Raw genomic sequence first — 14,160 nt, forward strand, 5'->3', positions numbered from 1 at the left:
TGACACTTTCATACAGTTCTTCGTGTTGTGGTGACCCCCGAATCGTAACATTATTTCCGTTGTGCTTCACAAGGGTCATTTTGCTGCTGTTATGAATCAGGCAACCCCTGTGAAAGGGTCATTCGACCCCCAAAGGGGTCACGACCCACAGGTTGAGAACCACTGCCTTAGAGGCTGCCCAAACTGCCGTTGTGTTGTGATATAAATCTAAGCATACAGGATTCTTCTGAGCGAGTTAGAGAGGCGGAAACACCACCTTCAGAAGGATATCGACCTAGATGGGAAGTGTGCCAAGAAACAACGGGTTCACATTTTGATAGTTTTGTTGAATAAAAGTTTCTCTGAGTTTGTAGGAAAACTTTTTGACTCACGCTCGTGGGTAGAACAGAACACCGGCCATTGACTTATGTGAATATGTCCCATCTAGGGACACGGAGTGACATCCATCATGTGGCATCCCCAGTACCACTGCCCATGTCCAAGTAGTTCTATTCCCTCTAACAGAAACTCTCAAAACTCCCCGTCATGGAGCCAATGTGGACACACAGTGATCCCACAAGACAGGGTAGAGCTGCCCCTGCGAGGTCCAAGACTGCAGCTCTGTGTAGGAGTTGAGACGCCCATCATTCTTTCACGGAGCAGCGGGTGGTTTCAAAATGCTGACTTCTCACGTAGCAGCCCGATGAGTAACCCAGGACACCACCAGAGCTCAACACAAACTCATTCCCCTCCAAACAAGCACCTCCGTTTCCCTCTCTCAACCACCCCTGGTAACTGAATACATTTTTCTCTCTACGCATGCGCCTCTTCTGGTATTTCATAGACGTGTGACTGTAGGGAACTGGTCATGTTGTGATGGACTCATTTCCCTCAGCATAACCCTTCTCGTCACAGCTTGCCTGCCTGGTGGACGTGCTGTGGTGGTTTGCATGGTGCTGTGATGCTGGAAGCTGGGTCACCAGCATTTCAAATACCAGCAGACTGGTCGACCAGTCCCTGGAGAAGGACATCATGCTCTATAAAACAGAGGTTGAGCAAAAGGGAGGAAGACCCTCAACAAGATGGATTGTTGACACGGTGGCAGCCGCAGTGGGCCCAGACACATAACCATTGTTGGGATGGTTCGAGACCAGCAGTATTGTTTGCATCTAACCACACAGCTACTTTCTTCTGAAACATTTGTACTTGATTGGAAATAGCTTCATTTCCCTGATATATGTATATATACAAATATACACATCTCGGCAAACAGTTGCTATAACGTGACTTCTGAAGAAAAAACCCCCCTAAAACTTTTTAGATAGTTTTGATACTTTCAGGATGCTAGATGGGAAATGCCCACGGACACACCAAGATAGCGTATTCATACACGACAAGCCAGAGAGAGGCCATCCATGGGACAAGCACTCTTCAACGGGAATACCGAGAAGTGGTAATGTCACTTAAATTCTTTGTCCTCATTCAAGGTAACACGATATTTGGGGTTCTGCAAGGGTTCTTGATAAACAAAGCGGCTTGTCCATACAGGTTCTGACATTCTGAGAAGTACAATAAAAGGCAGCAGCTTGAGGCCCAAGTACTACGTTCATCACCAAAAATGGCCAAGCTGGAGGGCACTCTTAGAAAAGCCTCATCTTTCTCCCTCAAAACGCCTGGTGGTTTCAAACCACTGACCTTGTGACTAGCTGCGCACTGTGTTCCCGTGCTCCTAAACTCCCCCAGAGGAAGGCCCGGGCGTTGCAGTGAGTTCAGAGCCGTCTGCGCAGGAGGTCCCTGCAGTTCCTTCCTCACCGTCCCAGGGATGGAAGGTCTGTAAGGTGGTTTCTCCGGAGGGCGGAGGGCGGTGTTCCGGGGCCCCTTCCACCTCAGAGTGCTTTCCGGCCATTCCAGAGTGGCCCGTCCCTCCCCTGACACCCTGACGCTGGGAAGACTGAGGTGGCTCCTAGTTGGAAACCTTTCCCAGGAAAGAGCTTCCCCCGGTGGGAGGTGAAGGAGTGCAGCACATGCGTTTGTTTCTGTGCAGCAAACCGGCGTGGGCGTGGGAGAGACGGAGACAGAGAGACACAGAGACGGGGGAGGAGAGAACAGGGAGGCAGGGGGTGCGGAGGCAGAGGCCCTGGGCAGCAGGGCCACCTAGAGGGGCCAAGAGGCTCCAGCAGGAAGCAGCTGGCGATTTCCTTCAGGTTCCCAGGAAGGGGGGAGGGAATGTCAGGTGAGCTATCCCCGTTCAGGAAGGGGGAGTCTCTGAAGAGCCCAGGAGAGCACCCCCAAATCCCAAACCCAAGCCCATTGCCACTGAGCCGGTTGCCACTCCTCGGCACCTCACGGCACAGACTGGATGGAAGCCCTCCTCCGGGTTTCAGAGACTTTTAATCTTCAGCCTCGTCTTTCTCCTGCAGTGAGCCCCGTGGGTCCGAACCACTCACCGTGTGGATAGCAGCCTGCCACATACCCCACTGTGCCCCAGGGCCCCCTAGAAGAAGAAAAGGCAGCTCGAATTGTAGCCAGGCCATGAAAACAGACAATGAAGGAGGAAATCAGTCCATTGAGGGTTTTTCTGTTTTCCTCCTGTCCCCCTTTCGATTTTCTGCCATCTTCAGCTCTGGGCCTGGCAGGAATCATGGTGAGGCAAACAGGGGCAGAGGGAATAGTCTAGGTGGGTGGACAAGGAAGCTGAAGCCCACCATCCCTCCTGACTGAAGAAGACCCCAGATGGATGAAGGGAGAAGTCTTCAACGTTAGATCTGATTCCAAGAGCTCATCATCACCCAAGATTGATGTTCTCAGTTAGCCAAGGGCTGCACTGGGGACTTAACAACTGCTATAGGGCTTTTTTTATTATTACGGAAGAGTGGTAAAAACAAGGCCTGGGATTGTGGATGCTTTTGTCCAGGACTGGGGGAAAATCTCCCCCACTGAGTAGTTTTAAAAGTAGCGATACCAGGAGGGTAGGGGAAAGGTGGTGAGAGAAGGGGGAGAAACAGGGGACCGACTATAATGATTGATGTAACACCACCCCCACCCCTCACCCTTGGGGGACAAACAACAGAAACAGGAATGTGGGTGAAGGGGAGGCAGTGGGCGGTGTAAGATATGAAAATAATAATCATTTATCATTTATCAAGGGTCCACAAGGGTGGGGTGGTGGAGGAGGGTGGGTAAAAAGAAGAGCTGATACCAAGGGCTCAAACAGAAAGAAAATGTTTTGAAAATGATGATGGCAACATATATACAAATGTGTTTGATACAATCTATTGCATTAAGGGCTAAGAGCCCTCAATAAAATGATTTATTAATTTAAAAAGGGATAGTTGAAATAATAAAGTTTATTCTTCTTGTGATATTTTCTTCCAATCGAACAGCCTACTCACAGAAGGGCTGAATGAAGCAAAATGTTGGTTGATGTTTCTCTAACCCACTAATTCCCAGTTGTTTGGGGACCTACATGTGTTAAGCACGCTGCCTAAACCGGCCTGGGGGAACGCCAAGGTCTGGACCCTTCTGTGCACCAAGGACTGAATCCCGCTGGTGGGATTTGCAATCCTTCCCCCAGTTGGCCTGGCGTGTGCAGGCCTGAGGCTGCCCCTCAGCCAGTTATGAACTCAAGCAGGAGAATATAGATGTATGATCATCAGTAACAGTTTCTGACTTATATTCAAGGTGGCCTTCTTGTGAACTTTTTTCCTCTCTCTCAAAGTGTTCTCCCAGCCCAAACGCCAGCGATTCAACCTGTTGGCCTAACCTGCTGAAAGGCTCCGTCCAATCCTGCGGGCTGAGTTTTCATCACCGACCCCGATCTTCCCATCCCTTTTGTTGTTTGATCAGAATCGTTTTCCTCTGGAAGACGTTAATGATGCCAAAGGCTGCTCGAAGAAGTTTCTGTATTATCCGGGAAAGTGATTGAAAACTGCCAATCACGGCTCTGGCAATCCCCTCGCATGAGCTTAAAGACTGTTCTGATTACGATAATTACATTTTTATGAATATCCTACCTAGAGAGTAACAATTTCACAGTGTCAGACTACACCACACAAAGATGCATCAATTTCATCTGCAATGAAAAATAGAGCCTAATAGCACAGTTATATTTATATGATAGTCGAACATCAAGATGCAACGTAAGTACTTCAACTGAAAGAACTCTGATCATTATTTAACCTTGAGATGATGATTAAGGATGAAGGCTTGTCAGTGTTCATGAATTATATTTTCATGATTTTTGCTGTTTTGATTTGTTGTTTTTTTTAAATCCACGATTAACATTTGGATTCTATTTCACCCCCATCTTCACCCTACCCTGTTCGGGAAACAACAACAATGGAACACACAAACAATGGAAGTGGTCCCTGGCCAAAGAGAGCATTAGGTAATTATGATATGTAATAATGCCTTAGGCACAATGCCGTGCCAACTGATTTTTGAATTTACTTGGTTATTTCCCTTACACTATGATGCAATAACAGACATGGTATTTCTATGTGAGGCCAGATGGAGGGGCTTCAGAAAGTGGAATTGAAGAAAATGGCATTTCCCCCACAAACTTTGAAGCCCCTCGTGCATCATTCCATTGCTACAGACCAAGTATGGGGAACATCTGGCCCCCTGGCCTAGAAGGCCCTTGAGATTGTTAACGTTTTATTGTGCCAACCTGGCGGATAAACACATGTGGGCTTAATTGAAGGGTGGAGAGATAAATGGCTCTGTGAGCCTCTCCTTTCTAGTTCTCAGGTCTCTTGCTTTGTGATGGTCTGACCAGGGTGCAGCTGCCTTAGCCAGTTCCCTGCTTCAGCTGGCAAGGCTGACTTCCTGCAAGACATCCCTGAGAAGCCACATGGACCTACCCCGATGCAGTCCTGGGTCCTGGAGCAGCCATGTGGAGACCCCTGCCAGCACTGAGATGCTTACACACTCATTGATTCCGCTTTCCTCCTGCAGTCGGTATCATAGCGTGTGTTGTGAGATGGAGGAGGACTTTGTGGATTAGTGTTGGACATATGGGTTAATGGCAGACTTGTGGGTGTGGGCAGCACTGGGTTGAGATGTTTTCTTGATGTGCACTTACCCTTTATATAAAACTCTCTTATACATATGAGTGTCTGTGGATTTGTTTCTCTAAAGTATCAGACTAACACACCCCTCAGAATCATCAACACTAGTGAACACCACACATCTCCCATGAGGGGTGAGTGAGCTAATTAAATGTTTGAGGAGAGCAGGCCAGTTTAGAAGTTGACCATTTTGTCTAGCCTTCGAATGAGGTAATAAATATACAACCCAGCCCTTGATGGGAAAAGGTTCCTGTCTACGTGTGGCTGAGAACCAGCAACAGCAGGCATCACCTAGCAGCCTGCTAGGAATGCAAATTCTCAGGCCCACTCAGAGCTACTCACTTTGAGAGAGAGGAAAAAAAAGTTCATAAGAAGGCCACCTTGAATATAAGTCAGAAACTATTACTGATGATCATACATCTATATTCTCCTGCTTGAGTTCATAACTGGATGAGGGGCTCTCTCAGAGGTGGGAGATCTACTGCTGGGGCATCTCATGTTTCTTGGAAGTGACAGTGGGCAAGGGCCCAGCCTGCAACCCCTGCAGCCCTCAAGGTAGTCCGTGTTCCCTGCGGGGCTCGGGGCTCGGGTGGGAAGGGCATTTATTCCTGGAAGGGCCCAAGAGGACACAACTTTTGGCTAAGTCCTTGAGACCAAGTCCCCTTTCAGTGGACTTTCCCCTCCACTTTTGGGTTTTTCCCACTACTGGTCCCAATGGCTGCTCCACCTTCCCTGGTAGAAGGCAGGTTCGTGAGGCCCTTCACAATGTCAAAAATCTCCTGCCACTCTGGCAGCCGACGACTCGCCTTTCTCTTCTGGGATCATTTCTCTGAGGTGACCTGGAGCTAGGTACAAACTTAACACCCAGCAGGATACTCTTCATGGGAGGTTCCCACACAAAATAGCCCTTGGGATAGCCAGGATGGATGAAGACTGTTTGCCAGGACTCACCAGAAAGCAGCCTCCGGAGACCGCATGCGCATGGCATACACTCAGGAAAGCCCCGTGGACCCACCACTCAGTACACAGGACTGGTCTGGATTGTCTTGGGCTGGTGCTGCTCTACATTATGATTGGTTTTGTCTGAGATAATACGGTTGCAACCGAGCACGGAGGAAATGTATCCTCAGAGTTTGGCAATGGGCTTTCAGGTAGCTTGAGTTACTGCACATTGTTTTAAGGGCTCTTAGAGACAAACGCATGGTTATGAATCGCACTGCACAGGGCAGTGCTCAATGGAGTGAGCACAAAACCAGCAATGCTATTAGGAATTCAATCTTCAGATTACTTTACACATAGAAAGAAACACTCGTTTTAATGAGCACTTAAAGGCTCGAAATCAAGGGCAAATGCTTTAGAATGGTAATTTAAAATTGTCATGTGTATCAGAACCACCTTGACGTTCATTAGAAGTCCAGAGTCCCTGGGTTTCAAGAGCTTATTTTGGTAGCTCTGAGGTAGAGCTGCAGAATGTGCATTTTAAAAGCACACTAAGCGATTTCAGTGCCCAGAGTCCCTAGCTTTCATTCTGAGAAACCTTGCAAGACTGAAGCTGTAGCCTAACCAGAGAAATGAGAAGCCTAAGTGTGAAGGGGCAAGGCTCAGCCAAGTTCGTAGGAGGTGTACCTTCTCTGGGGCCTTCAACCAGCACTTGCTGATTCCGCCTATTTCTCATTTGTGTACTCGCCTGCCTCAGCCACTCTCCTCCCCACCCCTGGCCCACAAAACAAAAGAGCACCAACTAATCTGTAAACTATTTGAAATACAGAAATTGTGTGGCACTTAACTTATATATTTTCAGCTGATCTTACCCCCTACCTTCTCATTATTAAGGGGGTCAACCGATCACAATATAAACCCCAACACACTCAGGGGGATAAACAACAGGAATGTGGGTGACACAGCAGTCAGTGCAAGATATGAAAATGATAATAATTTACAATTGATCAAGGGGTCATGAGGGTGGGAGGGTGGGGAAGGAGTGGGGGAAAAGATAAGCTGATATCAAGGGCTCAAACAGAAAGGAAATGTTTTGAAAATGATGGAAACATATGTACAAATGTGCTTGATACAGCTGATGTATGGATTGTCATAAGAGCTGTAAGAGCCCTCAATAAAATGATTTATTTAAAAAAGGGGTCCATAATGTTAATGAATAAATGATGCAGACAATAAAGATAAAAATGTTATTTAAAAAATGTGCTGCAAGGGTTTATGTGGGGCCCTTTCACCAATGGTGGGACCTGCTTTTTGAGTCCCTCACTGGTGCCTCAGCCCTGCAGCTGTAACCCGAGATGGGCCATCTCTGTCCTCCTTCCGAGGAAGCATGAGTTACTCCAGGTAGCACAAACGAGGCCAATTTCGAAAGCAGTTTGTATTCCTACAACTTCCATAATTAAATTACTATCAGCTTTGTCTTAGTCTCTTGAGGATTCTGTCCTGAATGTGGTCTAGGTTTGGTGGAAGGTTAGGAACTGGAATAGAACGGTTACTGAATGTCTACTATGTTCCAGCTACTTTGCCTGGTGTTTTGTAGATGTAACCCATGAAAAACTGCTACAAGTTTTTCTCTTTTGCAGACGAAGAAACTAGAGTTCAAAGGGGTTAAATAGCTTATCTGTGAGACCAGTGGTGGAGTCAGGATTCAAGCGAGATGGTGTCCAGGGCTCAATCTCTAACCGTGCAACTTTTCAGTTGGCCTCTTCTTTCCAGAAGATGTGGAAGAGCAGCAGCAGCATTCGCTAGACATAGGAAAGACCGTCAAGAAGGTAGTGTGGGGCAGTGAACGCTAACACTCTACTTGTCCTGAACATAGGTGTGATTTCAAGCCTTAAATCACCCATCTGCAAACTAGATGACCTGGGTGATCAGATGGCCTACTTTGCTAGGCCCAATTACACTCTTGATAACATTCCTGTTTACTTCGGGAAATAGCTCCCATTATGAACTATAATTTCTTACCTCCTTATGTTTTTGGTTTTTGTTTTGTTTTGTTTTTTGCTTTAATTTCAAATTGAAATTAGTATTTCTTCAGTGATTGAAACATCAGTTTTCAGGAGGGAGCCTGGGTGGCATAGCAGCTACTTGTTGGACTGCTAACCACAAGGTCAGCAGTTCAAAACCACTAGCCACTCCACAAGAGAAAGACTAGGCTTTCTACTCCTGTAGAGTTAGTCTCTGAAACTCAATAGGAGCAGTTCTGGGTTGCTATGCATCAGAGTCAACTTGCTAACAGTGAAAGAGGGAAGCCTGTAAGGTATCAAACTCAACCCATTGCCATCAGTTCTTATCCATAGAGATTCTATTTTCTAGTTTTCTGTAAGGTATATGGGATAGATAACATGTGAGTTGAGGGGCCCTTTGTCTAGACATTGCTTTGCATTGATGGTAACGAGTTTTTCTGCTAATGCCCCTTCCCTTTAAAAGTACACTAGCAAATTCCCTTCTAGATTAGGTTCCAGTTAATTTGTGATTATAGAAGTATAATTTACTGACCGTGAATATTGAGTGTTTATAGTAAGTCAGACACAGGGCTGAGTGCATTATCTCACGTAACGCATAGACTAATGCTATATGGCACTAATCTTACAGATAAAGAAATTGAGACTTAGGGAAGTTGTAAGTAATTGATGGAGCCAGGTCACTGTAATTTTTAACCATTGTATTGATACGTACACACACAGAGCATGAATAAATAAAATATTAGGAAGTCTCGTAGGGATTCTTATGAGCCCTGGTAACATAATGGTTACACACTGGGCTAACTTCGAGGTAAGCTGTTCAAAACTCCTAGCCGCTGTGCAGGAGAAAGATGGGTCTTGCTACTCCTGTAGCGTTAGTCGTGGAAACACACTTCCACCCTGCTCTCTAAGCTAGCCACCAGTGTGAACTGGCTCGCTGGCAGTGAGTTCTCCTAGATTCATCAGCGTCACCTCCAGCCTCCACAACTTCATCTTCCACTCCCACTGTCTACCTTCACCTTAGAACAGAGCATGCGTCTCAAGTAAAGAGACAATAGCTTCTCACTGAGGTGCAGGTTATCAAGAAAGACCAACAGAAAGGAATTCAAGTCGATGCAATGACTATGTAGACAAACTGTGCTTGGGGAGAGAGTTGTCTTATCATGAAAAGCACACAACAGACCCTTGCTTTTTCATCAACACAGACAGGACCGAAGGAAAAACCACCCGTCGACACGCCTACCATTCTGTTTTCTTTATTGTCTCGCTGCTAATGTACAGAGATGCAGAGGTCTAGGGCAGACTCTACCCATCCCCCGAAGCAATCATCACGGCGTATCCCCAACCGTGCATGTCTGCACAGCACAGAGGTGTGAAGCATTCTCCCTCTCCCTCCAGTAGTCCCCTGGCGATGAACAGGATCAAAATGTCATGCCAACATTTGCTGGGCACTTTAATGGTCTTCCTATTTTTGCTACTGAAATAAAAGAAGTTTGGTATCACAAGTTAAAGTATAAATGCTTAACGGTTGTTGGTTTGCCACTTTGCTGGTTGACAGCCACAGCAAACAAGTGGAGGCAAGGCCGTGAGGTGTTCCCTTAGCAAGGCTGAAGAGCCCAGTCGCTGGCCTTTGAAAGTGAGGCCATTCCTCTTTGGGGGTCGAGTGGAGAGCGTGGGCACTGAGCATGCTGTAACCATATTTCAGCTGGCATGGCCACATGGCCCAGGTAGCAGGAGATGAAGTGCTGGACTGTATGTGTCACGTAGCTACCAGAGCTTGTCTCCTCGTCGCTGCACCAGGCGGGGCCGTATTTCTTGTCAAAGTCCTTTTTGTTATGGGCTGCCACATCCTCTTTTCTCTCTCCAATGCCAGGGTAGCGCCCTCCACTGGTCCTACCACACCCCCTCCGACACATGCACTTTTTTTTTTAATCACAGCTTTTTTTACGTCGCAAAGGAGCCCCAGTAACGAAAGGAGGGGTGGTTCAAGTCCACTAGCGGCTCTGAACCTACCAGCTGCTCCACGGTAAAAAGACGTGGCAGTGTGTTTCCAGGAAGATTTACAGCCATGGAAACTCAATGGCACAGTTCTACTCTGTCCTAGAACACAGCTTTGGGCGGGAACTGAACTCCGGGGCAATGAGTTTGGTTGGTTGTTTATCATTCTTCTTCTATTGCACAATTACTATCGAGCAAGGACTGGCCGACTGCGCAGGCCAGCCTCCCATGACTGGGGCTAGAGGGGCTCATGCCCAGTGGGAGCCGCCCAAAGGCCGGTCCGGCTTTACAAATAGGTGAATCAACCATCCGCTACTTACACATACAAAACTGACTTCTCTCAAATCAGACAGTAAGGCACCACTGGATTAAACATTTTCTTGGTTGTTACTAAATAAAATGCACAGTGAAATAAATACTGAACCCTAGGTTTTAACACTGTAATATATTTCAATATAAAATGATATGTGAATGTTAAAATACTGTATTGTATCGTGAATCTGGAAATTTTATGGAAAACAAAAGCACAACAGCGAATAAAGTACTCATTTTTGTGACTTGCTAGAGTTTAGGGTTTTAGAATAGAACCCATTCAACATTTTGGATGCAATGAGCTCGCTCAATTTCAAAGCAGTTGTATAGGTGTACTAATGAAACATTCACTTCAAAATACATTCAAGCTCATCTCTATTCTGGATCCATGATAACTGTGAGCTATCACCCTATTTCAGACTTTCTTGTGGTCCCTGCAAAGGTGAGCCTACAAAGACATTGGCCAGTACTTACTACGCTTCACCAATTCAGACCCACTTTCTCTGGGTTCAACTTTTCTTGGCCACCCTCTCCAGGAAACCCAAACTTCATCTTTTCTGAAGCGGGTAGATGGCATTCATCACGAGAATGTTTATCACTCCTGAAGTTCGAACAAAGAATCCAAAATGAAAGGATGCTGATAAATTGCCAAAATGCTGGAGACAAAACACGTTGGGAAATACTTTGCCAAGTTTGTAACACCTTTATGGTTCTTGATCCCCTCTGGGTAACACGCACCAAGGGACTGCATGGAAAATAGATCTGAGTACTAGAGGATTGGGGGAAAAGAAAACCAAGTTCTTGAAAGTATTAAGTCCAGGACTTTGGCAGGGAGAGTTACAAAAATACAATCTATTCAAATTGTTAACCTCATAATGTTAGACAACCCAGGTTCTTTTGCTTTTATATAAATTCTATATGTAGGAATGCATGTTACAGATTTTTCTTTGGATTGACATCATGATTAGAATCTTCTAGCAATATATGAACAATACATTGAAACCACAAGACAAAGTCTAGGTAGCTATATATATACATTTGTGGTCCTGTGCTTTTAAAAAATAATGGCAATTTTAAACAGAATCAACCACATAAAACACCTTGGTGGAAACATGGCTTTCCATCTCTAGAGCTAGATTTTTAAAATCCCAGGAAGGTTCTGTAAACAAAATTCTACATTAAAAAGGCAAGGCTGGCTCTTCCTATGGTCCTTCAGTGGAGTTGTAGTTGCATCGATGCAAGGCAAATGTCTTTCCTAGAGTCCAAATAAACCCCCAATTCTCTCCCTACCCTTTCAATTCCTAAGCCTTAAATTCAGATTTCGGGAGCAAGTGCTATCTGTCGACCAGAATCTGTGCCCTTCTTCTCCGTCTCCGTTTTTTTTTTCTCCGTCTCTGCTTTTTTGCCACCTGTCCCTGACCTCCTTCCCAGGATGGAGTCCGCTGAGCCACTCCTGGCCCTGAGCAGCGTGGGTGTCCGGTGAGGAACAAAGGCTGTTTCAAAGGGCTCCGACGTGTCGACGTGCTCAGGCCAGCTGGGGGGGTGGAAGTGTGGGGGCGGGCTGCAAGACTCACGGGTTTTCCGTTTCTTCCCAAGGGTTTCCTCCCACGTGACTGTACAGGGCATTCCGTCAATGTCTGACCCTGGAATTAGGGTACTGTGAAACAACACTTGAATACAGATATTGGGGAGAGAGGAAACATAGGGGAGCAAAATCTAAGGCCAAGCTCTCTGTCCAACAAGGCCCCAACTTTATTTTTAAGGACCTCTTGAACTGCTGAAAAAAAATGAAAGAAAAGAAACGCTGAACTTAAAAAAGCCAAGAGCTTTTCCACTCGTCTCCATCTGCTAGGCCTGTGCTGTGCAATCCCGTGGCCCCGGGCACACGTGGGGATGGCGCCCTTGAGATGTGGCTGGTGCAGACGGAGATGCGCACTGCACACCAGACGTGGAAGATGAAGTACCAAAAAGGAATGTAAGATCTATTTTCATACTGGCTATAGGTTGAAAGGACACTATTTTGCATATAGAGGGTTGACCATTCAGATGTCACCTGTTTTGTTTAACTTACAAAATCCGGTCACTACAAAAAGGTAAATTGTTATTTGTGGCTCCCATTACCATATTTCTTACTTTGAGTGGACAGCTGTGTCCTAGACCCTCCCTCAGACTACCAAAGACTGGACAGCTGTAACCCCAAAGCAACATGGGAACCCTTACTCAAGCAACTTGCTTAGCTGGTCTGGTTCATGGAAACAGGCAGGCGGCTACGCATGCTTGAATGGCGTGGGAGTAAAGGCTCTCGGGGGCTTTCGCAGTCAGGGGGCTGCAGCAAATAAGCAGTGAGTGTTCAGATCCGGCTGGATGAAAGCCGGGCTGCAGTTCCTCTCCGCCTACTCGCCGCAAAGGCCTATGCTCCAAGCAGGCGGCACTGGCAGGTGACAGCTGAAGCAAACATAGCTTTGAGGATATACACAATATAAAAAGCTAGGTGAATTTCTGTACTGGATTCCCACCCTCCACATACATATTCCTACCTGGCCCTCCTTTCTTCCCTATGGCCAATACAAAGAGGATAAGGGCCAGAAAAGGGGAGGGGGGCCGTGCGATTCTTGGATAGCAACAACAGAGGCAGCTCTTGAGCGCGGTGGAGAAGGGCAGGCGAGGATCACCTTGGGATAGGAGGAAGGGGTGGGGCACCTCTTTCTCTTCGACTGGATCCACCTTGATGGACAAAAAGAGACCAATATTGAATTTTGATCAGAATGTCTTATATCCTCACAGTGGAATTTCGGGGAGGGTTGCAAAGGTACCCACTTATCTTAGCCACTAAGACCCAGGCAAACCCTGGTGGCACATTGATTCAGCACTCAGCTGCTGACTAACAGGTTGGCAGTTCGAATCCCACAGGCACTCCGCAGAGAAAGATGCGGCAATCTGTTTCCATAAAGATTTACAGCCAGGAAAACCCTGTGCCCCAAACGCTACTGGAGTCTGACTCATAGCAACCCTGCAGGGACAAGCAGAAGTATCCCTTTGGATTTCCATGACGGTACCTCTTTTTGGGAGGAGGGTGGCTCGCCTTTCTGGTGAGGAGCAGCTGGTGAGTTCAAACTGCTGACCTGGTGAGCAGTACAACACGAATCCCCTTAAACACTAGTAGGGCACCTACAGGGCAGGTCTACCCTCCCTATAGGGTCAGCAGGAGGCAGGTTTGATCCCATGGCAGTGTTCGGGGAGGTTTGGGGTTATGATCCAGGCTGGAAACAAATCAGCAAAGGTGGCTAAGAGGTGAGAGGTGAGAGACTGGAGCAAGAAGGTCTGAATGACACCCCTGGTTCCTGAGTGTGAGGACGCAGAAAGCAAACTTAAAAAAACCAAAACCAAACAAATGGATTTTTGCTCTATAAAAAACAGTACATGCTTATTGTAAAAGATTTTGAAAATATGCGTAAGAGCAAAATAGAAAATTCTCACCAAATTAGCTATCACGCATCAAAGACCCAGAACAAAAAAATCACAACGATGTGAATGAGGGGGGAGCATGGAGTAGAGACCCAAAGCCCATCTGTAGACAATTAGATATCCCCTTACAGGAAGAGACAAGCCAGTCCGGGTGCAGTATAGCACCGACAAAACATACAACTTTCCTCTAGTTCTTTAATGCTTCCTTCCCCCACTCTCATGACCCCACTTATACCTTACATATCTGTCTAGACCAGAGCATGTACAGATAAGAGCTCACAACACAGGGAATCCAGGATAGATAAACCCCTCAGGACCAATAATGAGAGTAGTGATACCAGGAGGGTAAGGGGAAGTTGGGGGATAAAGGGGGAACA

General features: G+C 46.5%; 1 protein-coding gene across 1 annotated transcript in view; it reads right to left on the reverse strand.

Moving 5' to 3' along the window:
- Positions 1–9,248: 9,248 nt before the first annotated feature.
- The window catches only part of WIPF1 (WAS/WASL interacting protein family member 1), a 31,386-nt gene continuing 26,474 nt past the window's right edge, over positions 9,249–14,160 (reverse strand). Inside the window, exon 6 of the mRNA XM_004701703.2 lies at positions 9,249–13,042. Coding sequence (XP_004701760.1) covers positions 12,987–13,042 — 56 coding nt within the window. The 3' untranslated portion in view covers positions 9,249–12,986. The remainder of the gene's footprint in view (positions 13,043–14,160) is intronic.

The sequence above is a fragment of the Echinops telfairi genome, unplaced genomic scaffold, assembly GCF_000313985.2.
Source record: "Echinops telfairi isolate 266 unplaced genomic scaffold, ASM31398v2 ScPeMD7_3;HRSCAF=10, whole genome shotgun sequence".
Classification (NCBI taxonomy): Eukaryota; Metazoa; Chordata; class Mammalia; order Afrosoricida; family Tenrecidae; genus Echinops; species Echinops telfairi.